This window comes from Parasteatoda tepidariorum, chromosome 7 (assembly GCF_043381705.1).
Source record: "Parasteatoda tepidariorum isolate YZ-2023 chromosome 7, CAS_Ptep_4.0, whole genome shotgun sequence".
Lineage (NCBI taxonomy): Eukaryota > Metazoa > Arthropoda > Arachnida > Araneae > Theridiidae > Parasteatoda > Parasteatoda tepidariorum.
Window position 1 is genome coordinate 48,218,816 of NC_092210.1, and position 26,192 is coordinate 48,245,007.

Genomic DNA, 26,192 nt, shown 5'->3' on the forward strand with positions numbered 1-26,192 from the left:
TATATATATATGTATATATATATATATATATATATATATATACAGAGATGCCAACTGCTCCGGACGCGCGAAAAAAATTAAAAAACCGGTAAATAACTACAAACTAAATTTTGCAAATATTTGAGTTTTTTTGCTTACTTTTTAAACGGTATAGCACGACATAACTACAATGAAGTGGTAAATTATATAAGCCTATGAATTATTCAGAAATAGTGGTGGATAAAAATCTACTAAATTGAATTTTTTAAACCAAGAATCACAATTGATAAACTACCACTTTGAAATATTTATTTGCTGTCCGCAGCAAGTTGGCATCTCTGTATATATATATATGATATTTTTCGGGGTTACTGTATCTATGTGAGAATAGGCAATCAAATAAAGTGCTAATTGTTTTTCATTGTCATTAGAAGAAAGGTTAAGAAGAAAAATATTAATGCTTTCGATTTAAATAATTCTCTCACTAAAACTAACATGAAAAGGATGACAAGAAGGAGCAACAATTTTCTGCATCCAACATAAGAAAGGTTAATACTTTGCGCTACGTAGATTAAAGTAGAAAAAAATAACTCAAATAATGCCTTATGTACTTTCATTTGTTCCTTATTCACGTTGTGTTTTGCTTTAATTTTTAGCATACTGTAGAAAGGAATTATGAGAAAGACTGAGGGCCGAAAATGAATAATCTGTTTTCAATTTGTAAGCAATTGCTCTCAAATATCAAACTAGTATTTGTAACTTTACATTATTTTTTTTAATTTATCTTCCATTTATCTTAGCAAGTCACGAGAAGAGGATTTTAATTTAAGTTTAAATTTCGCTGCCGTTTCCTAACTTAACTGCCAATATTATCCTCCCATTAGAATAAACGTTTAACCGGATTAAAGTTTCTTCCGGTTAAAATTAATACTCTTCGGCAATTAATTTCGAACTTTATTAAATATATCATAAAATAAAGACTTGGGATGTTTTTCATGTTTGTAATCTCTGTCTATGCGAGCATGGTACATTAGGAGAGAGCGTATTTGTATAGTTTGAAACATATTAGTAAAAAAATTTAAAGAGAAGCCTTTAATATTTTTCATAACTATGATTCAGTCTATCGGTGGCATAGATTGGAAAAAAATAAGAGGAAAATTGAAAGTTTTCAATACTTTGATTTTCAGTAAATTAGAAGAAAGAAATAAGAATAAAAATAAGTAGTTATTTTCATTGTTGTAGTGGTTTTATTGTCAAAAGTCAGTTATTGTTGTAGTTGTAATAAGAAAAATTTATTAATAGTTATTTTTTAAACTATCCAATCTTTGGAAGAAAGGCAACTTTTTAGTGGATAACATTTTCCATGTTCATGGTTTCATTCTATGGAGAAAATAGATTCCATCCATAAGACTTTGAAACTTCATATTCAATAACTTGAAAAGCAATTCATGTTGCACATGTTTCGTGTTTTGGTACACATAATTTCAGAAACTCCCATTGTCTTGAAACTTCACATTCACGAAGAGTACAAGCATTTTGTGTTACTAATTGAATAAGTTTTCTACGAAACTTAATATTTCATTAACAATTTCAATTATTACTTCTTTTAATTAAATTTTTAATTTTTTTTTCTCCTTGCATTTTAAAATTGTTTTTATGCACTATTACTAGAGACAATTATTACTTAATTTATAACATTCTGTTTAATCACTACCAACAAATGTTTTGAAAACTGAAATAATTAAAAAAATATTTCATATCAAAACAAAAATATACACATTTGTATGACTGTAAACTTTCCTTATAAACCTAAAACAATAGCACAACTAATAGTTACTCTCGTCATATTCTTCTCTGTCATTTTCCAAACATATGTTAAACCTTTTGCAAAATATTCATACAATAATTTTCTAATAAATTATGTCAATAAATAGACATGCTATAAAGCTTTCTACTTTATATTTGACGTTTCGTGTTAAGAATACATTGAAGATCTTAAATGTCTTTCTGATAATTTTATAGCACACGAAACTGAATTTTTACCGAGTTTAGGAAAGGTTAGCATAAAACATTGAGTGTTCGTTTATTTGATTACAATTTCCTGTCAAAGATAATTATCTTTAGTAGAGAAAAGAAAAATCTGATCAAAAATTTATTTTTATAGAATCTAGAGTTAAAGGGAAGTTTAATTTGTGAAAAAGAGTTAATTTGTGAAAAAGAACTGCCCAGCAATCGATAATAATTTTGCATTTAAAATAAACATTCATTTTTCTGAAAAACAAAATCGAAAAGATGAAAAGTAGTTTATCCAATTAATATTTATTACTTTCGTTTAACATTGAACAAATCAGTATGCATAAATTATTGCACTATAATCAATAGCATCTTTTGAAAACTAAATGAAAAAATCAATTGGGAATGCTCATTTTAGAAATAGGCTAGAAGAATACAGCTAATTAGAGGCCACCAAGACACCTCGAACTTACATGAAATCTTATTGGGTAATGGCAATTAAAAATTGTAAAATATTTCGATAAGCATAAATTAGGAAGCCATAATTTGGCTTGTAATGTTATTAATTACAGTCAGGTTAATAATTCGTAATACAAACTCTATAAATGTGTTGGCGAGCGACTATTTTATAAAAACTTAAAAATATTGCTGTAATTTCCTTAAAGGTATATATTTTTGTTAATATTTATAATATTTATTATAATTATATATTTATATTTTTATTATATATTTATAATATTTATTATTATTATATATTCATAATATTTACGCTATTATTTTAGACGAGTGCAGAAACACAATCTATTTATCGGATATGAATTCCACTTAAACATAACTGCCTTGAGAAAAAGACGTAATACATATTTATTGAGAAAGGATTGGATGAAATATTTATTTAATTATTAAATAGCACAAATCATGTAATGCCTCTTTTAATATGACACTCCCTTAACACAATATTATATTTCGTTTCAGTAAATTTGCGAGAAATTATGGTTAAAGTTATGTTAACTTCGTCTTGATGTTAAAGAAATGTGAAATGAAACAAAAAAGGAAAATATTTGCAGGTTTGAATTAAATGTCTGAAATTATTTCTAGACATTCAGAAAAAACAAGTTCAACATTAAACTATAATATAGATAACTTTAAAGGTAATACTAATTATAAGACACAGTCTAGTAGCTACTAAAAACAGAATTATATTTAACAGAACAGAAGAAGAAGAATTATATTTTGACTAAAATGTGAAACCAAAAACAGTAGTTTGAAAAACAAATTTCAATCCTGTATCAAAAAATTATCAATAATTGATTTCGTGAATTGAAGACATTTCAATGATAAGTAACTGTTTCTTATAGATCTAGATAACAGCAAATATGTGTAAATTTTAAAAATTGTTTGGAAGTGAGCAGTTGGAAGATTTTACTTTTAACGCAGAAAAAGAACTCCGGTGTTTCATGATGTATTTTCTAACCATAAATTATTAAAATGCTAATAACAATATTCTCACTTTTTTTTACCTAAATTAATACAAAATAATTAAAAAAGTTTAGAAAATGTGTTTAATAGAAGTTTTGAGTTAAAGTGATTACCATTTTAAGTTAAAATATCCTTTTGCAGTGTGAAACATGGGCTTAATAAAAAATCTGCTTCAAAGGGATAAACAACCTATGCTTTCATCTTCTACTAAAAATAATGCTCGAACATTCAAAAGAAATTCCCCACTCTACTACTGTAAGTTTTTCAAAGTACATAAATAAAACGAAATTTCCTTTTCAATTGTGTTTAACATGAGCATCAATACCTAATTTCACAAGCTATCTTCAACATCATCAACTTTATTGTACTTGAATTTTAAAAAAAATAAGCAAAAAATAAAACAAAAATTGCAACAGAAACGAATTCTAAAGCTTTGACATCGAAAACAGAAAGATTTCAAAAAAAATAACGTAATCCTATTTTATTCACAATCTGAACGAGTTTGTAATTATGTTTTATGCACCTTTAAATCCACTTTATATTCTGCACAAACCCTTCGAAAGCTATAAAATCGATCCTGTAAGTTGAGAACACAAAGCCTTACAAAATAAGATTTCACTTGTTCTCGATTTTCCTAGGGTGGTTTTATTGGAAAAAAGAACAAATTCTTTCCCCAATATCCTCAATAAAACGGATGAGTAAGCAAATGAATAAGCTCGTTGTTACGTAGCCAAATTGAATGCTGAACCATAATCGTCTGCTCAGAACAGTGGAAGCTTCTTTTTAGGATAACCAAGGTTCATTTATTCTTTTCGCTATTGATATCGATGAGGGTATATAATAAAATTCGAAGACAGCTGATTCAACATCAAATTTTATGCATGTAATCAAAAAGGAAAGAATTTAATACTTTCGTAATTTAGTATGTTTCGTAATTATAATATTATTTTTTCGTAGTTTTGAAAAGTCTCATTTTTTAAATGCATATCATTTTTATACAAAGGAATAATATTAGAAACAAAAAAAAATTAAGAAATGGCAAAAATTTAATAATGCACATTAATGTTTTTTACTCAAAATCGAACAATCGATCAATCTAGATAATTGGCACATTTTTTCAACCTTTTTTCCTACTTGATCACCAATTTTTCGTTAAAAATAAAATTTGAACAGAACATAGCATAACCACAAAGATAATAAGAGATTAATCAAAGTTACCATCATCAAAGGTATTCTTCTTTATGTGAGCATCACATAATGCACTACCAAGATAATAGAAGATCAATGAAGTTACCATCGATATTCTTCTTTATGCCATCTTCGAATAATCTACATAGATAATAGGCCAATTAAGTTGCCAGCAATAAAGATATTCTTCGTTATGTGAGCATCACATAATACACTCCTAAGATAATAGAAGATCAATGAAGGTGCCATAGATATTCTTCTTTATGCCAGCTTCGCGTAATTTACTGCATAGATAATAGACCAATAAAGTTGCCAGCAATAAAGATATTCTTCGTTACGTGAGCATCACATAATGCACTACAAAGATAATAGAAGATCAATGAAGTTACCAGCGATATTCTTCTTTATGCCATCTTCTAATAATCTGCAGCATAGATAATTGACCAATTAAGTTGCCAGCAATAAAGAAGCTCTTTGTTATGTCAACATCACATAATATGCGACATAGGTAATATGAGGACAATAAAGCTACCTTCAATAAATGTACTCTTCGTTATGACAGCATCACATAATATACTTACTTTGGCTCTTCACGCCATTTGGCGTATAAGGCATTCAGCCTACTTCTCCATAGACCTTAGTCTTACACTTGAGTACAGGCGACTGCTAATCTTTTGATTTTGCTCTCTTGAAACAGTATGCATTTGTCTCTATCAATTCATTTTCGGTCTTCCCTTTTTTTTCTCCTGCCATCAGGGGCCCAAGAGAGAAACATGTATTAAATTTTTCTTTTTCCAGTATTGTTTCACGATTCACATAGTATACAACATAGATAATTAAAGATCAATAAAGTTACTATCGATGCAAATACTCTTCTTTATAATCAAGCTGATCAAAACCCTGTGTAAAATATACACATCATAATTTTCAAACGAAACTTTCACTAATAAGAAATCTTGAACAGCATTGAATCTAACATTTAATACCATGATGTATGGTTCAAGAATAATATTTCTTTCCATAATTATTTCCATAGGGATTCAGTTTTAACCATTGTAGCTTTTTGCGTCAAAATAATCTATTAAGTATTTCTCAGAAAACGAAATTACTATATTGTAGGTAAAAAATTCATGAAATGGAGAAAAAAAGAAAATCAGATATGAGGTTTCCGTGTTGGGGTAAGGTGCACGTATTAGGAAGAAAATTCGTGCAATGGATAAAGTGAAGCTCTTAAACGCTTTTTCGATGACTTCGCAGCAGACGCCACATAAATTTTTAAAGAGGTTACATTGTTAACGAGAAAGGCTAAGTATTTCGCCAAAGAGAAAAATGTTATTTCTCTCACTTTACTTCAAATAACTTCAATTGAGGTACTATTTATTTATTTCAATTGAAGCATTAGAACTTTTGTATTCAACGCAAACTGGCAAACTTGTAAGTACAACATAATCTAAATTAGTTTTCTATCGAATAATACTCTCTTATGTAAAAACAATTCAGCAAATTTATCAAAATGAAGTATTCGGAGTGATTAATACAGAATTCGCAATCACATATTTTTTACGTCTTTTTTCATTTCTTTTTTTTTTAAATAAAGAATTGTTGAATTAAAATTTTAACTATCATTACCGTAATTCTAGACTACTTTAATTTTTTTCGCTATTTTTCCGTCTTCTGTACTTTAATCAAAACATTGAATAAGACGTCAGTCACTATTGATAGACACTGAACTTTCCGTTAAGGCAGCTTCAATCACCAATGACTGAGAGAGTAAAATATGATGTAAAACTAAACAATTGACATTGTTTAAAGTAATAACTGAAAATTTAATTAAAATTTACCTAATTTTTATTTATTACAAAACGAATTTTTATTTTTTTTAATATTTTTTAAAAGGGAGCTTTTCACTGTTTTATAACAATGCGTGCTTTTTCAAGCAGCGTGCTTTGCTTGAAAATTGCCTTAAAAAATTTAGTTGTATTGCCTTAAAAACATACACGGCGCACAATTTTTAAACTCAATAATAATTTTTTTACCGAAATAATATTGGAGTTAACTTTGTATTTATTGATAAGCTATTCAAACTGGCTAGCAGGCAAAACTTTTTGATTACAAATACATGAGTGTAAGACATAGAAAAACCCGCGGAAACACGAATTGCCAACAAAGCGCCAAAAGAAATTTATTTTCTGATGATTATGTGTATAAATTACTACTTCTAAATATTGAAGCATATTAATAATTTATAATTACTAGGAGGCTTTTCCTCCCGCTCGCTGGCGCTCACCAACCACCGGAACTGCTTTCGCAGTTCATTTCGGATTGCTTCGCAATCCAATGCTCGCTTTGCTCGCTCATTGGATACGCCTGTACATAAGCCTGTACATTTCAATATTAATTTGAAATTGCAAACAGTTCGCATATTTTTCTTAATCACACTATTCTAAATTTCAGTTGTTGAGAAAAGTAACTGTTGTAAGTTTTGTTTTAAAGTCTTTCCCATCAGAGGGCTAAAGCCATGTGTTGTAAAACAATATGAAATAGTAGTCTGCCACTGAACGCCGGATGTAAAGCATCGGCTTTGATGAAGATAATTTTGTATTCTTCATTCCCTGAAGGGCGCCACCTCAATAATATGGAATTTGTATAATAAATATATATATTTCTGATTGTTGATGAAACCCATCATTTTGTGTTTTCATCAGTGTTCAGAAGCAGAACAACTATAAGTTTTCTATTTTATCACAAAAATATAAAATGTATGAAGAACAAAGGAAAGAGTAAGAAAATGAGTATAGTCATAGAAAAAGTTAAAATTAACAGCATTTTTATTTTTTAAGTTGTTTATTTTTATTTCTTTTAGAATTCGCTATTTTTTTAGCAAAATGTTTTTTAACCTAACAGAATTCTTTGCCGACTGTTTTCTCAATGAATGAAGAAAATAAAGTAAATATTTAACTGTTGTGAAAAGAATCTTATTTAGTTGTACAAAGTACTTCAGCCAAAATTTGGGAGCCACGTAAGAGAATTATATATATTAGATCAGAAACACATCATTAAAAGGCAGAATGCTTTGGTGTTTTCAAAACAAAGCAAACGTTGCCACCGGCGGAAAAGAAATGCAGCCAAAATTTGGGAGCCACGTAAGAGAATTATATATAATAGATTATAGATATTTATTTAAATATCTATTTATTAGTATGTATAAGTTACTACTTAATATTATTTATAAATATATTTAATATTATTTAAATATTTGAACTCCCGGGAAGTATAAAAAAAGCCTTCTGGTGGATCCCTGCCCACGTGGTCATTGAGGGAAATCAGTGCAAAGACGTCCTTGCTAAAGAAACACGAAACTTGGATCAGACCCCCAAAGTTACATCTGATGACGCAAATGCAGTTCCCAAAAGCAAACTTTAAAAAAAAAATGTAAAAACTCCATTCCGAATCTTCCTAGAAACTTCTCATCTGCAACAGCAAAACACCTTACGGGCTTTTTCAAGAAAATGGCCCGTTCTTCAGACAAGATTAAATTATACCTCATATGCAGATATTGCTCCAAAACCCAATTAACGCAACAAAAAAAAAACACATTTTCAACTGTCTAACCATTCTGGTTGCAGTTATTGGACTCCCATACAGTCTTCAGGTGCCAGAACTCGCAAAACTCATTCTCCTAATTTTTGGAAATAATTAGCACTGCCATAGACTAGAGAACAACAACAAATATTTAAGCTTCAATTGGAAACTTTTTTATATGTGAAACTTAAAGCAGCAGTATACTTTCTGATGAGGAACATAAAATTAAAAAAACATTTTTTTGATTCTGTAATGTTCTGAATTTCAGTAATAATTTAAAATCTGTACAACAGGCATTAAATCACACAAACCTCCGCAAGTATGAATTTGAAACATTTCAGCATTGTAGGCAGTTGAAGTATTTTTTTTTTAATTTTATATCCCTCGTTGAGCAGCTGACCCAATTTTTTGAATTTAAGACAACTAATGTTCAACTACGCAGCCTTGTAAATTTGAACCCATCCAGAAGACAAGGAAACTCCTGGATCAGTACCCCCAAAGGTATTGATTTGTTATGGGAACATGGAGGACTTAGCGACTCGACAGATTTAACGTGCATCAGTTTTAATGTTTCTTTTTTTCGCTCACTTTGTTTTTCCATTGCACGGTAGTGTTATTGCCTATTCAACCTTTAAAATAGTTAAAGGTGGCACTTTAAGGAGTGGCGAGTTTTGAATCTAGATGAATCTATCAAGAAAATGGAGTAGATTGAAAATCAGTTTTAACTACTTTTTCAAAAGTTGATATACTGCATCTATTACTGATGATTATTAACTCCATCACTTAAGTCAACATGCAGAATCACTTTAAAAATATACTTGCTCCAGCTTATAATCGATACAAGTATGAAGGTTGAACTTATATGAAATAAAATAAAGGTTTTATCTTTTATAAATATGCTGTAAAGAAATTGTACTCTCATAAATGTCGTTCTAAAAGTTCATTCTCCGAACTTCGATTTTAAAATATTTTATTCTTTGGGCATCGCCAAAGCTTTAAAGCTTGCAATTGACTAAACTTTTTCAACTCTTAAAAAATGAAATATATCTCATTATTTTGAGCCAAATCTCGGAATAAGACTTCACCAGAACACATTCAATATTCAAAAGAAAAACATCTTCACATAAATCTCCTTGCAGCAGAAATTTATATCGCGGGCACAGCGCTTTCATCCTAAACACGATGCCCACATTCAAACTTCAATTTCTTTCCTCCACAACAGTTCTTCTAATATATTCTTGCCTATTTTAAATTTATGTATTCAAATCTATTCTAAGGTGTTACATTAACATAATAATGACTGCCCACAAAACGTTTCATGCACCAACATTTTAAGAAGTGGATCGTGTTGAAACTTTTAAGTTAAGAATGGCTGTATTCACAGAGAGAAGGGTTCGTGTGAGATCATTTCCAACAGAGATTTGTGAGGATTCTTCATTGCCAAGTTTCATGTTATGCAAATGAAGGGAATAAGCCAAATACATAAATTCTTTTATCTTCGGTATTTTGATTGATCCGGGAATATTAAACAAAGAGAATTTGCTTAAAAATTTAAAACACTTTCAACTTTTAACTATGGCATTGCGTTTCGTATGTGACTCTCAAATATAAACAAATAATGTTTTGTGGTTTCTTATCTTTGAATATGTATCGTGATTACATTATTCCAATTCGAATTTGAAAGGGCATATAAATTACATCAGCTTTTCACATTAAATTTCTTGGCAGAGCTGCTTATATACGGAATAAAGTGAAAGTTTCATTACTACATCATGGACTTTGCAAACAAGTCAAGATATTTAGTTATCTGTTTTCTGTGAGTTACTTAATAATAATATGCTTTACCGATTTATTCCAAGATGTTCTTTCAGACTTATCTAAAAATTATAAAAATTTAAAACTTTAAAAAATTGAAATGTTCCAAGCTTTCTAAACGCCAAAGTACTTACATCTATAATAATAAAATTAAAATTTTGTGTGTATGTGTGTCTCTCTCATACCCTCAGAACCGATTGTGATAAAACTATTTAAAATTTCCCTTTTCATTCATCTGTAAAATCTATTAAAAGTGCAACTTCTAGTAAAGCAAAATAAATGTAAATAGCAAATATTGTTTAATAGGACTGCTCGGATTTTACTTGGCGCCAAATTTTACACCTAGTATATAATAGAAACATTTTCAGTGTAGAGAAACTGGGCAATGGCCGGACAATGTATCTATAAAGAATATCAAGAATACCGGAGCAGTGTATACCGGAAAACGCTAGTGCATTTCTTCCAGGGTAATTCCAGGCTATTAATAATAACTGTCAAAAAACTTAACTTGTTTCAAAATTATGCAGATAAAATAAAAAGATGATGTGATTCAAGCTCAAACAGGCTCCAATTCTCAAAACTTGACATACGCGACTGAGAAGAAAGAAAAGTTGCGAACGAAAAATCTGAAATATAGGTGAAAAACAAAGCTAGAAAAACTGCATTTTTTCTAGTTCTTTTTGTCAAATCTTGGGAGTGGACGCCTATTTTTTAGCGTTTGAAACGTGTCGACTTTAATTTCCTCAGCATATTTTTGAAGCTAATGAAGTTTTTTAATCTAGTGAAGTATTTTTTCTTATCTTTTGCTTACGGCTTCATTGTTAAATACAAGATTTTCATTTTAAATTAAGGGATATTCTTGAATTTTAAATGCTGATGAATTTGTATAGGCATTTTCAACCAATTTTAATTTTGCAATATACATATTTGTAATTCTTTCAGCAATTTACTTTACAGACTCCGTAAATTTACTCAATTCTACATACTTTATTTCCGTACATGAACGGAATCTTTAAAGTTTTCTATCCGTTAATTTACAAAGCTTTGCATAATTTTTTTTTTCTGATTATTTTCAGAATATTCGGTAAATATTGTTTTTTGCTTGCTTTAATTGTAAATGTGACTTCTGAAATCCTTCTAACTGATTTCCAGCAGATTTGATTCTCGCGTCTTTACTGAAATTGTTTCTACAAATCAAACAGAATAAACTAAGCACCTAAGCACAAGACAACAAAGTTGACAATGAAATGACCACACGAGTTTTCGTTTCTTTTAAATTTTGATTTTTCTTTTAATCGAAATATTTCAGAAATGTATCATAAATGTTTCAACAAACGCTTGCGTTTATGCAGAAAGCTATGCGTTTTTTAACAATTTGTGTCTTTTCCTGATTTACAGCAAATTTCATCTTCAAATCGGTAACCTGAATCAACAAATGGGAAAACCGCACTGCCGCAGTCCTTCAGCATGATACCTATTGTTCTATTACATACGTCCCTGTTGATAGCTTCGCACATCAGATCGCCAACTTTTTCTTGACCTCCCTGTATTACAGAGCATAATTTGCCCCCATCTGACAGCAGATTAAACTGTAAGAAAAGGTAAACAATATATATAAGCTGAAAATTAGTCTGGTACAAAAATATATTAAACCTGGTACAAGAAGCCTAACTCAGAGAGAATCTGCAACCTACTACTTTGAAAACAAAATAATTTTTTTTAATTTGATTCAATAGCAGAATTTTCACCTTCTTGTCAAGCGTTGGGCGATAAAAGATATGAAACTTAATTTAATATTGACAAAAAACATGTTATTTAAAATAACGATATCTGTAAATCTGGTTGTAAAATTAATAATATCCTTTATATGTTAACCCGTGGTTTTTGCAATCTGAATATGTTGGACAAACTAATAACTCTCTTGACATTAGAACTAATTTACGTAGTTGAGATATAGACAGTAACAAGATGATCAATAAAACAAAATTGAATCATTTTAGAGCTCCTGATTTTAACATTGTTAAAATTAATATTTTAGATATTGTAGATGATATTGATTTAAGACTACAAGAAGAAAACTATTGCCTAGAATTGCATCATTTTAGAGTACATTATTTTAACGTTGTTGAAATTGATATTTTAGATATTGTAGATGATATTGATTTAAGACTGCAAAAAGAAAATTATTACATGCATCTACACAAAACAGTTTCGCCATAAGGCTAAATGATATCTTCTAACGTGCAAAGATTACTTTAATAACTTCTCAACTTAATCACTTTCTCACATTGAAGATGAGAGTATAAACCTAAGTAAATGGAGTTGAAAGTGTAACAAAAACTATCTTAACAGTGATAAATATTTCATTTCTGATAAGGAAAAAGATTTGAATTAACATTACAATGTTAAACCGATAAAACATTATGCTTTAACCCTTAAAGTTTATAATATCTATGAGCTTCAAGATCTTATTAACAACTTTTCTTCTACTATTTTTTCTTCTACTATTTTTTCTTTTATTAATAAATCTTCAAAATTGTTTGTTTCGATCTTGTGAAAGCCAATATTAATAAAATTTAACCAATTAAAAAGAAATTTTAGATAACTTATATTTTGTTGTCAGCTTTCCAAACCCTAGTTTTGATATGTTTAAATTTCATAATATATTCGACAGGTTAAAAAAATTTTATCTTAAAAGTTTTTCAAAAAATTAAACGCTATAAATATAGTAAAACTCTAAGTATGACTATTTTTAATTATAATGATATTAGCAAAAATTTAAAGAAAATAAATGTATATGATTACGAATGTGTTCCTGTGATGAAGAGAAATATTTTGAAATTGTCGATCAGCATCATAAGCATGTTATTACCGGTAATTTAAATATTACAGGAAACTTAGAACTATGAAATTAAATGTTAAAAGGCACAAAATTTAGCCCCATTAATCATACATTAATTAATAAAATTCTAAAATCTTTTTAATGATCTCAATCTTTTTTTTCATTTAAAGATATCAAATATATTCTCTTTACCATTAAAAATGCTCACAAAACAGCAATAGGTGGCTTATTATTACTTCAAAAACTTAATTTTTAAGTAAATTAAAATAACAGTAACAATTTAATATAACATCTTATAAGTAAAGTTAAAATAACAGTAACAATTCAAAAACATTTTCTTAAATTGATCGAGCTATTGAATTTTGTAACTACCCCGCATTGACATTTTGTAAGAAATTTTGTACAAATTGCCATGTTATGTGTACTTTAAAGTAAGAGTTAAATTTTAAGCTTGTAATTTAAATAATGTTCTCATAAAAAATTTTAACTTTTTATACCATGTTAAAAATTAAAATTTATAAAATTATTAACATGCAATGCCATACTTAATTATCTTATTAATTTATAAATTTACAGCAAAATCATGTGGGTCAAATAAATTAACTAAATCTGGCGCTATTTTCTTTAACTACTGAAATAAAATTATTAACAATATTATTAAAGAAGGTTCTTCTTAGGTTCGGTTAGGAAGGTTCTTATCACTGCTAATCAAACTTTTATGGAATTTATTAATCAAAATAGAATTAAATCCTTTATGATTTTTTATTTCCAAGATCTCTTTAATAGCCCTCCCCTTTCTAAACTAAAAGATTTTATTTTGCTGATGCTTTTTTTTACTATGATTATTAAAATATCCTTAATCACGATTTTAATTATTGATAGATTCTAATTTATCTTCATATATCTGTACTAATAAATCTGTGTTGGTTGTATGTTTGAATTTTTTTAGTTCAATGAACTCAGTTGTGGAATATTTTACAGCAAAACACAAAACAAATTTTTTCAAATAATTTTTCCCGTTTGATTAGCTGTCTCTTCAAAACAAACATATTTTGAAGAAAGTAAACAAACATATTTTGAATACGCAATTAATTATTTTTTGCAAAGTACGTACAGAAATAATTATTAAATGTCTGTTACCTTATTAATGCAGGCACGCTGGCACTTTAAGGTAAGATCAAAATCACACTTGGTATTCTCTATATCAAATTCAAATGACATGGTTTCTTTTTCTCTAGTATAATCATCTTCTCCCATAAGAAAGGTGGTGCACGTACAATTTTCAGCTATGGTCAACCTAAATTAGAAAATGAAGTATTTTATTAAATAAACTGTTCCTTAGTTTTTACGCTCTAAAAAAACTGATTTATAAATTTCTTTTAAAAAAAATAATCCTCTCTCAAATAAACTACCTTTTTGAAATGATTTAAAATTTACCTTTATGAAAAAATGTAAATAGGTAATGTGTAAGTTCTGTAATTTTTTTTAAAATAATTCTCGATAATGATCATTTGTTTCGATGCTTCCTGATGTTTCAACAAACGCCATAGTCACATCCCTAAAAAATTAATATCATTAATGCTAATTTGGTAAACAAGTAACAGGTATGAGAACTTTAGTAAAAAAAATTTTTTTTTTCATTTAAACCATTCTTTTAGTGACATATCGAGATGAAAGTATATATCATTAATGGAAATTTTCAATTTATGAAAATTAATTCACGATTGTAAAATGAATATCAAACTAATAAATATCAATTTATTCTGACAATGCATTATTACAAATATTAAAATTCAGAAATTATCGGTTACAAAAAGAGAAATTTCCCTAACTTGGAAAAGTAATCGTAATTCTGATACCCTCAATTTGTCGTCAAAAAATATATAGCTAAAATAATTTAATTAAGATTAGGATTAAAAGCTGTGTGTAATTATTTTTCCTTTTATAGCATTGGAGGACTATTGCAAAAGTGAAAACCCATATGCAATAGAACCTCAGTTATCCAAGCAACCTCTTCTCTTCAACTTCTTTCTCTCCATCCTAAACTTCTTCCTATATTTATGTCTTCTTACTCTCGAGTGGCAAAAACCCCGAAAAAAGCATGTCACCTATTTCGGTCCAGTGTAGCCTCAATAGCATTCCCACAGATGGCCATCCTAAGGCATTTCTTCTTTTCGTTAAGAATACCTCTATTTACCCAAGTTAATTATCTGATTTTTTTCACAATTTCAATAATCTGCTCTAAAAATTAATTTTACTCGAGGCCTTCAAAATAAAAAACGTTTTACTCTATGCAAATTGATTATTTTATTTGAGCAACAAGTAATCGTTATGTTAGTTGGTAATTTTGTTGCCTTTGGGTCATCGGAGGAAATCTAAATACTGAAATTTTCGGCTTTTCTCTGGCCATATTAAAATTATTTATTTAATATCACTATTAAATAAAAAAAATTCAATGCACAGCATTTCAGAGTGTGGAAAATAAAATAGAAAATGATGTTACGTCCTTAGCTAAACATTCCGATTTTCCCAAGAATACTGGTCCCAATTATTTCAGACAACCGGGCACTGAATTTCATGTTTGCAATTTTTGCGGCTCACTGTTCGAAATTCTTAGCCTGACAGTCGCACCGTTTGCCTTTATTTGCAAACTTCTATGATCGAAACGTGTGATTTCTTTATTGTTTCAATTTAGGTGCAACTCGCTTCTTCTCTGACCTTTCCGAAAATAAAAATCTCATGATAAAATTTAGTGTGGTAAAAGCAGGTTTGCATCGAACATTAGTTTTTGAAGAAGAAATAAGCACCAGTTTAAATACCGAAGCATAACAACGATTCACACATTCTTACATAAACCACGATGTAATAAATCTGCAACATTTTTTCCTCTCTTTCATTTGGCACACCAATTTTAAGAGGCTTTGAGATGAGCTTCACCCGACACAAACGAATTACACGCTAACACTTTCACCAATATGCCGCAACATTCATTTCCCGAAATTCAATCTTCCACCGCATTTCTTCTTTGCCCCAATTGGAAAAAATGGCATTTCACAATACGTTACATTGGCGTTACACAAAATAATGTTACAGTNGTGTTTCAATAGTTTTAATAAAAATATATTAATATAATTCAATTAATTTCAATGAATCAACAGATATAAATCTTACGTAAAAGTTCACAAGTAATTTGTTACCTAAACATTTCCTAAACAATTAACAGTTTACCTAAACAATTAATAGGGCAATTAAATAAATAATTTTAATATTTCCAGAGAAAAAACGAAAATTTCAGTATTTAGATTTCTTCCGATGACCCAAAGGCAAAATTACCAACTAACTAAATGTTTACTTGTTGCTCAAATAAAATAATCAATTTGCAGTAAGTAGAACGTTTTTTATTTTGAAGGCCTCGCGTAAAGTAGATTTTTAGAGTAGATTATTGAAATTGTGAAAAAAATCAGATAATTAACTTGGGTAAACAGAGGTATTCCAAATTAAAAGAAAAAATGCCTTACTCGACATGCCTTTCTCGTAGTTTTTACCACTCGAGAGTAAGAAGACATAAATATAGGAAGAAGTTCAAGAAAGAGAGAAAGAAAATGAAGAGGTAGCTTGGATAACTGAGGTTCCATTGCACATGGGTTTTTACTTTTGCAATGATCCTCCAGTACTACAAAATGAAAAATAATTACACACAGCTTTTTATCCTATTCTTAATGTAATTATTTTAGCTACATAGAGCTGTTATTTATATCGTATTAAAATACATTTGCTTATCATTGTTACTATCACAAATGAGATTGAATTTCATAAAATAATATGAGGTAAATTACCCAAAGCAAAGAAGGAGAATGCTTGCACAGAACAAGTAGAAATTCATTTTTAATCCAGTAATTGAAATCCAGTAAATGAAAATAAAAGATTCGAACTTATATATGAAGTGTACAATGCAAATATTTCACACAAGGGTGATAATTTTTTTAAATTGTTATTCAAATTCTTGATAAAACATTCCGCACATCTGGAAAATTCCAAAGAATACAATATCATTTAAAGATAAACTCTAACTCTTAGTATTGCTATCTTTGTTTTTAACTTATCATTATAGATTTGATAAATTTCTAAGAATTAAGCTCCTCTGCTTTTAAAAAAATTGTATTATAGCTCCTTTTGTATTTCCAAAGCACTGTGCACTCTTTATTGCTACACTTTCTGAAATATCTATTTAACTTCGAGGTATAATAGCAATACCTTGAACAATAACATAGTGGAACTTTTTGCCGAAATTTTAATAATTTGTTTAAATGACTCGTTTTTCGCTTCAAGTTGAACCGTAATATCGTTTAATCAACCTTGAGAAGCACGATATTATGGTTCAATTTGGCCTCGTGCTTTACACCCAATTAGAACCATTTTATTGCTTTACACACTTTAAAATTTCTAACTGTTCATGGCAGTTAAAATAACATTTTACAGCTAAAATAGAATTTGTAATAAAATTTTTTTAATTTTTTGATACTTGTTCCGAAGGAAACTTTGTTAAAAAAATTATTAAAAAATTTATTAGAAAAATAGAAATTTCTTACGTGCTTGAAAATTAATAAATTAAACTATCATAAGTAAAAAAAACTTTGCTTAATTGAAAAAATTGAAAAGTCCGTAAAATATGAAGTTGCAAAGCAACAACTCAACTCAAAAAAAATTGACAAACCCTGAAATTATGATAAAAAATTAATTATTATTAATCTTATTATGAAATCTGTAGGATGTTTGCTGAATGCACATAATTGTCTAATATGATAAAATGTAATAGTACGAATATCTGTCTGATTGTGTATCCTTCATGACTCCAGAACTGTTAACGAATAAGTTTTGAAATTTGAACAGTAGGTGCAAGGAGTATTTTCCGCCTTCCACCTTAAAATCGTCTATAAAGTTCAATTAGAACGTTTGGGAGAGGAGTGCGAAAAACTATTTTTTTCATACTTTTACCTATACTGATTATTTTGAATTAAATTGCAGACGATTCTGTTTTTCCAATAGCTCAAAAAAGACAGCAGTTATTAGATTAAATAGAACTGTAGGTTAATTTAAACATAACTGTTTTATTTACTAAATTACACAGCTCTATTTTATCAAAAACAGGATACACTGGAAGTTTATTGCATGTTCTATCTCTAAGTACTATCGTTTCACCGCTGCACTGCTATTCGTAAATTGTTCTCCTCTTTTTAACCTGTAATTAACCACGTTTTATTAATAAGTATTAAAAGTATGTAATATTGCATATTTATTTATATATTATATTTTTATATACATTAAAAGTACAAAAATTTTTGCCTAAAGTTCTTATTTCCTCGCAGTTTCATGTTATGAAGTTTAAATAACTATCAGTTTTATTTAGAGTATAAAATCTAATTGATGTGAACAAACAAGATGTATTACGCATCTCTTTTGATTTGAAAATCTAAGTAATCATCTTCGTGAGGGCAAATTCAACGGTTATAAATGTAGTTACATCAAAATAGTTTTCATTCATCAATATATACATATCAAGCCAAATTTCAGTTTGTATATTTCAAAAAATATTCTATAGTTACAGCTTTTTCGTATTTACATAACTTTGATAAACATTTTCTAACACTAATTTACTATAGCATTAACTGAAATTTTGCGCATTAAATTTAAGATTAAATCTTTAATAATGCTATTGGAGTAATAAATTCACTAAATTTTGAAACGAGGGAAACAACTGAATTTTTGACAAAATATAAATTTTATTAGAAGACGTTTATGATTATACAAAATTTGCTCAATTGGTGAAAATCTTAAAAATAAAGTGCCACATATGGACTGGCTCGTATAAAAGAAAAAAAGAAAAGCTTGTCACAAAAACTTTTTGGGTTGCCAAAATGCGCAACAAAAATTGAAAGGAAACATATTATATTGTCATGTGCAAGTGAGTTATAAGATTTCCAGAAAATATGTATCGAGAAAGAAAGAAATAAAATTAGGCAATTGGGTATAATATAGCCTACGTCACAGGTTGTGTTGTTCCTACTAAATTTAACCCATGAACGGCATTTTCTGCGAGCCTAACTTCAAGCCACAAATAAACAAACGAAGTGCTCGATCGTTTAAATAGCTGCTCGCCAGATTTTATTGCATTATAAAGAAAAGTTATTGAAACTAAATACAACTAAATAAACAACAACAACTAAAACAAATAACAACAACTACTAATAACAATAACTAAATAAACAACAACTAAATTCCATTCGTTTAGCATTGCGTCATATGTTGTTCCAACTAAATCGAAGTATTGTGTTTTTTTTCATATTATACCCAATTATAAGTTTTAGTTGATACAGCAAAAAAGCGAATCTGCATGTGTATCTAAAAAAAAATTGTTTATTATTGTTACACAAGCTGAATACCCGTTCTTTGCAATGAGGGGGAAAAAGCATGAATAAATCAGTACTTAACAACCAAAATCGAGCACAAAACTGTAACACATATACCGGCAGCACAAATAATGTAATTCCAATGATTTTTTTTATTATTATTTGTCACACTTCTTGGTGGTTTTATGTTATTAGATTAAGCAAAACACGTATGTAGTCCATCGAAATAAAGATTAAGTAAATTCAGTATCCCTTGGCATAACATTGCAGGAGGCAACTCGTGATTTATAGCGTTTACCACAATCTAGCTATTTTCTCCTGCAATCTACCGCAGAAATCCATCATGAAAATTTACCACTTTGGTGCTGCTGTAAACAGCGCCAAATTTACTCATAATATATTTTGTATCTTTAAACTTATATGAATATATTTGGAACTTAATGAAACTGCTCCAATTACCCTGATACCAATTTTAATCATCATTGGGATAGTTTGGCGACTTTTTATAGTTTCCTATTATAAATAAATTCATTTTCCAAAATGATTTTGCTTTTAGTTAATAGCTTATCTTTTAATTTCAGTTACTATCTACTACCAAAATTTAAGTATGGTCTATGTCCAAAAGATCGTGAGTTCGATACCCGCCTTACATGGACTATCCTTGTAGCAAATAGGGACTGGTGCACGTTAAATTTGTCGAGTCACAAAGTCCTCCATGTTTCTATAACATGCTGAATTGCTGATCGCTCTCTGGTTCAGGTCAAAATTACAATCTGTGGATAAATGAATGGATGCATATATGGGTCCACACTATAAGCGGATGGTGAGGTGGGTGCGCCTAAAATCGTATTCCTGACAATAGATGGCGTCAATGAGGAACAAAAACACACCTTCTGCCTTAAATTCGCTTGGTTTCACCAATCAGACTTGCTCATATTGGCAAGTGGTATTAGAAACAACAACCCAAAATGAATATTTTTTTTATTATTTTTTCTTTTAATTATTAACGTATAACTTTATTTCAATTAGTAACAATTACCAAAATTAATTATTATTGATGCCAATAATAATATTCAAGATTTCTTATGCTTATCTTCAAAAAAGTAGTTCGTTTTTTCCATTAATTTTTGTTTTCAGTGCAGAACTTTTTATTCGATTTTAATTACCTTCGATTTTTAATTATTTAGCTTAAAAAATACACATTTCAAGAACATAACTATGAACAAATAATTTCAATTAACTTTAAGTGTACTAATTTGGTGACGTAGCCCACCTTTGATATCAATTACATTGATGATTCAATTTCAAATAACAGAAATAGCGAATCAAAGATAATTAATCATTACAGAACACGCAAATTAAAACAACTTTTAGGATTTAAGCTATAATCTAGCAAGCACCTGAGTTATCTTTTAAACATTTTTAAAAAATTAATCGTCTATAGTATATTTTAAAACAATAACTTCCTTTAAACGAATGAAGGAAATTAAAGGATTTAAATGTCTCGGAATTAAAAATATAATTCGAAAAGCAGTAGCTTCGAAATTTGCTTACACTTCTGCTCATTTAACTTCGTTTTAAATGTCTTACTTTTAGAGTTAATAGTATACCCGCTATCCGGCACTCAATATTTATTTATAATATTACTCCAACATATACAATGCGTAAAACAATAATATTAAAAAGTGTCTTCTAAGAAGCATTTATAAAAGAAAAATATTTGAAAATGTCATTAATAAAATTAACTAGATAAATAAAATTAAAATAAAATTAACTAGTGAATAATGGGAAAATTTATAATTATGTGCGATTATGAATATATTTCTTTAAATATCCTAAAGGTAGTATGTTAAAAAGTAGTAAAATGTCCTTTTTGTTTGGTTCTACTCTAATGTATTTTTGTTGGTACGGAGTGTTTCGTATTCTATTCCCAAAGAAAAGAAAAATAAGACGGACACTAACCAAGATGCCAGACGTAGAAACGCACGGAAGAAAAACGTCTGGAGAAATTACAGTAATGTATCGTTATGGTTGAATAAAAAACATAATCCCACTTAATAAAACCAATATATTCTGTATTTTACCTATTAGTTTGTTTCTGTTCATATGGTAAAGGTGTACTGGAAATTCTGATTTCCAAAATTATATCTCTTATTACCACATATTTAATAAAAATACAAAAGTTAAAAGTAGATTTATATGAATAAATGGTTTTTATATCATGCTAAGATAGTATCAAAATACAATTATAAACTTTAGTACATTTAACAAATTTATCACTTATTATTTATCACTTAAGCACATTTTATTATTGATTTTACCAAAATCCTCACCAAAGCGCTTTTATGGAAAATATCGAGCATTTTTTGGTGTTTCTATAGAGTCAGAAACAAGAGAAATGGTACCATATTCTAGTACTTTCGTCCAAACTTTTTTTAATCTGATCTTCAATATCTGAGCTGGCTTTTGTACTTTACTAGAAAGTAAAAAACGTAAGCCTATTGTGCACTGTTTCTTATTCACATAACTTTTGAGAAAACTTTTAATGTAAATTGAAAAAGACATCGATTTTTTTTTAAATTTTTGGAAGCAGAAGTGCTGAAAAACTATAAACTTAAACATAGAACAAGAATGAATTACATTAAAAACAAAGTTCAAAAAATTAAAAGCAAATGTCGTGCAACCGTTTTTATTTAAGAAACTAAAATGATTTAGGTAACTAACTTGATGCAAAAATAGCCTTTCCCTAGGAGTACTTACTATATGTGTATTTAAACTCATTTTTAACCTTGTCCAATACTGTACGCAAATAATTTTGTTGAAGTTCATAATCACAAATCGATGGTTCAATGGTTTTTGTTCGCTAAAAACAGGTATTCGCATTCATAACAAGATTTAATGGAAAACAATAACAAGACTCAACAACTCTAAATTAGTTTCGATATGATTGCTGAAATTTTAAGTTTGAAGCAACACAATTTTCATCCGTCTATAGTTCTGATAATATCAAATTTTAAGATTCAGTAAATTAGAAGTTCCAGTTTTATTTTTAAGGCACTTACACCACCATCTGTAGGTTCTATTATCAATCAACAAAGTGAAGGATCTTCTTCAACTTTTGATGCAATTCCGTTTTGTTTTATGATTTCATAGATTATTGAATTCTCTTCTATTTATGGAAATGTTTTTTTATTACTTGATATCTTTTTTAATCTATATTTGACTTTGGTAAGCTCTAAAAGCCAATTTGCTTCTTTATTCAGTTAATTCTTTCATAAATAAATGAATTTAAATTGAAAAATGAATTTAATTATTTTGAAATTTTAAATTAACTGAATACCGTTTAATACCTACACCTATAATGCATATTATATATTTCTGATCTCGTCAGATAACAACTACATTACTATAAAATATTATATTTGACCCTGTCTTAATTTTTTAGGAAAAATAATCTCGCAAACCTATTTTCTTTTCTTAGTAAAATCAATTAAGTTGGCCAAAACAAAAAGTATTCATTTTAAGTATTTTACCCAAAACACCTCTCAATTTGTAACCTCCTATTTATTTCCACCAACAATTAAAAGAAAAGTATAAACATGATGTAAAAGTTCTCCAATTCGCATAACTATTCTTTCTATACTCTAAGTGACAGCTAGCGCTTTGAGAATATTTAATGAAAAACACTATTTTTAGATGAAATCAGACAGGAATGCAGAGCTCGAAAGCAATTATCCCTAAGTTCTCTAAGAATAATTCCTTAAAGATATATATTTTTGTTAATATGATATAAATTTTGTATATATTAAAATACTATTATGAAGGTATATATTTGTACATATTTATAACATTTAATATTATTTTATATTTATAATATTTATGTTATTATTTTAGACGATTAAAGAAATATAATCTATTAATCGGATATGATTTCGACTTAAACATGACTACCTTGAAAAAAAGACGTAATACATATTTAGTGAGAAAGAATTAGATGAAATATTTGTTTAATTGTTAAATAATACAAATCTTATTATGCCTCTTTTAATATGATACCTCCTTAACACAATATTATATTTCGTTTCTGTAAATTTGTGAGAAATTATGGTTGAAGTTATATTTACCTAGTCTTAATGTTAAAGAAATGTAAAATAAAGCAAAAAAGAAAAATATTTGTGGGTGTGAATTAAAAGTCTGAAATTATTCCTAGATATTCAGAAAAATAAGTTCAACATTAAACTATAATATACGTAACTTTAAAAGTAATACTAATTATAAGACACAGTCCAGCAATGTTAAGGTATCAGAATTATATTTTGCCTCAAATATGAAACCAAAAAAATGGTTTCAAAAAATAAAAAAATTTTCTATCCTATGTCAAAAAATTACCAACAAATTAATTCGTTTATTAAAGTCCTTTCAATGATAAATAACTGTTTCTCTTACACATTCGTACTAAACTTTTTCAACTCTCAAAAAATGAAATAAATCTCATTCTTTACAGTCAAATCTCCGAATAAGACTTCACTACAACACATTCAATATTCAAAAGAAAAACCTCTCCGCATAAATCTCTTTGCAGCAGAAATTTCCATCGCTGGCACAACGCTTTCATCCTGAACACGATGCCCACATTCAAACTCCAATTTCTCTCCTCCACAACAGTTCTTCTAATATATTCTAGCCTATTTCAAATTTATGTATTCAAATCTATTCTAAGGTGTTACATTAACATAATAATGACTGCCCACAAAACGTTTCATGCACCAACATTTTAAGAAGTGGATCGTGTTGAAACTTTTAAGTTAAGAATGGCTGTATTTACAGAGAGAAGGGTTCGTGTGAGATCATTTCCAACAGAGATTTGTGAGGATTCTTCATTGCCAGGTTTCATGTTATGCAAATGAAGGGAATAAGCCAAATGCATAAGTTCTTTTATCTTCGGTATTTTGATTGATCCGGGAATATTCAACAGAGGGTATTTATTTAAAATTTTAAAGCGCTTACAACATTTAACTATGGCATTGCGTTTCGTGTGTGACACTCAAATATAAACAAATAATGTTTTGTGGTTTCTTATCTTTGAATATGTATCGCGATTATATAATTTCAATTCGAATTTGAAAGGGCATATAAATTACATCAGCTTTTCTTATTAAACTCCTAGGCAGCGCTGTTTATGCGGAATAAAGTGAAAGTTTCCTTACTCTGTCATGGACTTTACAAGCAAGCCGCGATATTTAGTTATCTGTTTTCTGTGAGTTACTTAATATGCTTTACCTACTTATTCCAAGATGTTCTTTCATATTTATCTGAAACTTATAAAAATTTAAAACTAAAAAATTTAAATGTTTCAAGTTTTCTAAGGGCCAAAGTACTTACATCTATAATAATAAAATTAAAAGTTTGTGTGTATATGTGTCTCTCTCATACCTTCAGAACCGATTGTGATAAAACCACTTCAAATTTCACTTTTCATTCATCTGTAAATTCTATTAAAAGTGCAACTTCCAGTGAAGCAAAATAAATGTAAAAAATAAATATTGTTTAATAGGATTGTTCAGAAAGTTCTTCTTCTGAAGGATATTATTGCTATATGGAGTATAATTTATAAAACTTCTTAAATTTTTACTTCTCAATTATCTGGAAAATCTATTAAACTTGCAGCTTTAAATGATTCGGAATTGCGTTATTAGCTTGTTCAAAAAGTTGCTTCTGGTAAGGATTTTATTGCTAAGGATAGTGATTGTATAAAATTACATAAAGTTTTAACTATCATTCATCTGCAAAATCTATTAAATCTGCAGCATTCAATGATTGGGAATAAAAGTTAATACTAAATATTGCGTTATTAGATTATTTAAAAAGTTGTTTTTGTTATAGATTTTATTGCTAAGAATAGCAATTGTATAAAACTACATAAAATTTTACTTCACATTCATCTGTAAAATCTATTAAAAGTGCAGCTTATCGTGCATCAGAATAAATATAAATAGTAAATCTATATATTAATAGGCTAGCAATATTTTGTCTCGCTAAAAACTCCCAAACTACGCAACAGAATTAAACAAATAAGGTGTCGTTTTAAAGGTATTGTTATGTAGATGTGCAATAAGGTCTTAAATTATGAAAATTTCCTTTAATTAATTAATAAAATTAATAATTTAGTTTCAACCAATGAGAATTCAGCAAATCATTTTTCGGGTGGTTCGCATAAGCATTGTTTCCGTAAGCATCGTTTGATTTAAAGCATTTCTGAATTAATAGATTGATAAACAAAAATAAGAGTGGATAAAAAAAACGGAACTGAATTTCTTAAAAAAAGAATTCAATATCTTTAGTTCCTTTGATAAATTTTTAGTTTCATGATAAATTTTTTGTTTCGTTACAATAGAATGGCAATGGCATCGTGCGAATATTCAAACCAAAACAAACGTGCGAATATTCAAACCAAAACAAACTTTCTACAAACAATTATTTTGATTTGAGATTTAAAACGATATCTTAGTTATTTAGTTCTATTTTTATTTATTTAGTGCCTGCTGCCTAAATAAAATGCCTGCTATCAGGCGTCGAAATATCTCTGGCAGACGTCAGAGAAATGAATGGCGGAATTCTAAACGGGAAAGCATTTCTTATTGAGATATATTCTCTGCTACAGCTCCAAATTTCTCAGCTACATGAAGAAAAGATAATCAAATTGTGAAGGGGGCAGAGAAGTGTATAAATTTCATTAAGTAATTGATTTCAATATCTGGCATTTTTATTTTAAAATTTAAATTTGTTAAAATGTTTTTATAAGATTGCGAAGCAATATGCAATGGAACTGCGAAGCAGTTCTGGGGGTTGGCGAGCGTAGCGAGCAGGGGGCGGAGCCCCCTAGTATT

At 28.5% G+C, this 26,192-nt stretch overlaps 2 protein-coding genes across 3 annotated transcripts in view; one reads left to right on the plus strand and one right to left on the minus strand.

Annotated features, from left to right (window-relative positions):
- LOC107437431 (uncharacterized) overlaps window positions 1-26,192 on the plus strand; it is a 418,583-nt gene that overhangs the window by 259,331 nt on the left and 133,060 nt on the right. The window lies entirely within an intron of this gene.
- Window positions 11,291-16,848, minus strand: LOC107437435 (uncharacterized). Its single transcript, XM_016049440.4, has 3 exons — window positions 16,735-16,848; window positions 14,039-14,195; window positions 11,291-11,645 (listed from the first exon to the last, which is right to left on the minus strand). The coding sequence occupies exons 1-3, from the start codon at window positions 16,779-16,781 to the stop codon at window positions 11,424-11,426; spliced, it is 426 nt and encodes a 141-aa protein (XP_015904926.2). The 5' UTR covers window positions 16,782-16,848; the 3' UTR covers window positions 11,291-11,423.

Excerpts from the sequence above, each read along its gene's own strand:
- LOC107437435 (XM_016049440.4), bottom strand. The coding sequence starts at position 16,781 with ATGAATTTCTACTTGTTCTGTGCAAGCATTCTCCTTCTTTGCTTTGG. Across the intron at positions 14,196-16,734 it reads ATTCTCCTTCTTTGCTTTGG|GTTGACCATAGCTGAAAATT; the intron begins GTAATTTACCTC and ends TTTCTAATTTAG. Across the intron at positions 11,646-14,038 it reads AGCGTGCCTGCATTAATAAG|TTTAATCTGCTGTCAGATGG; the intron begins GTAACAGACATT and ends CTTTTCTTACAG.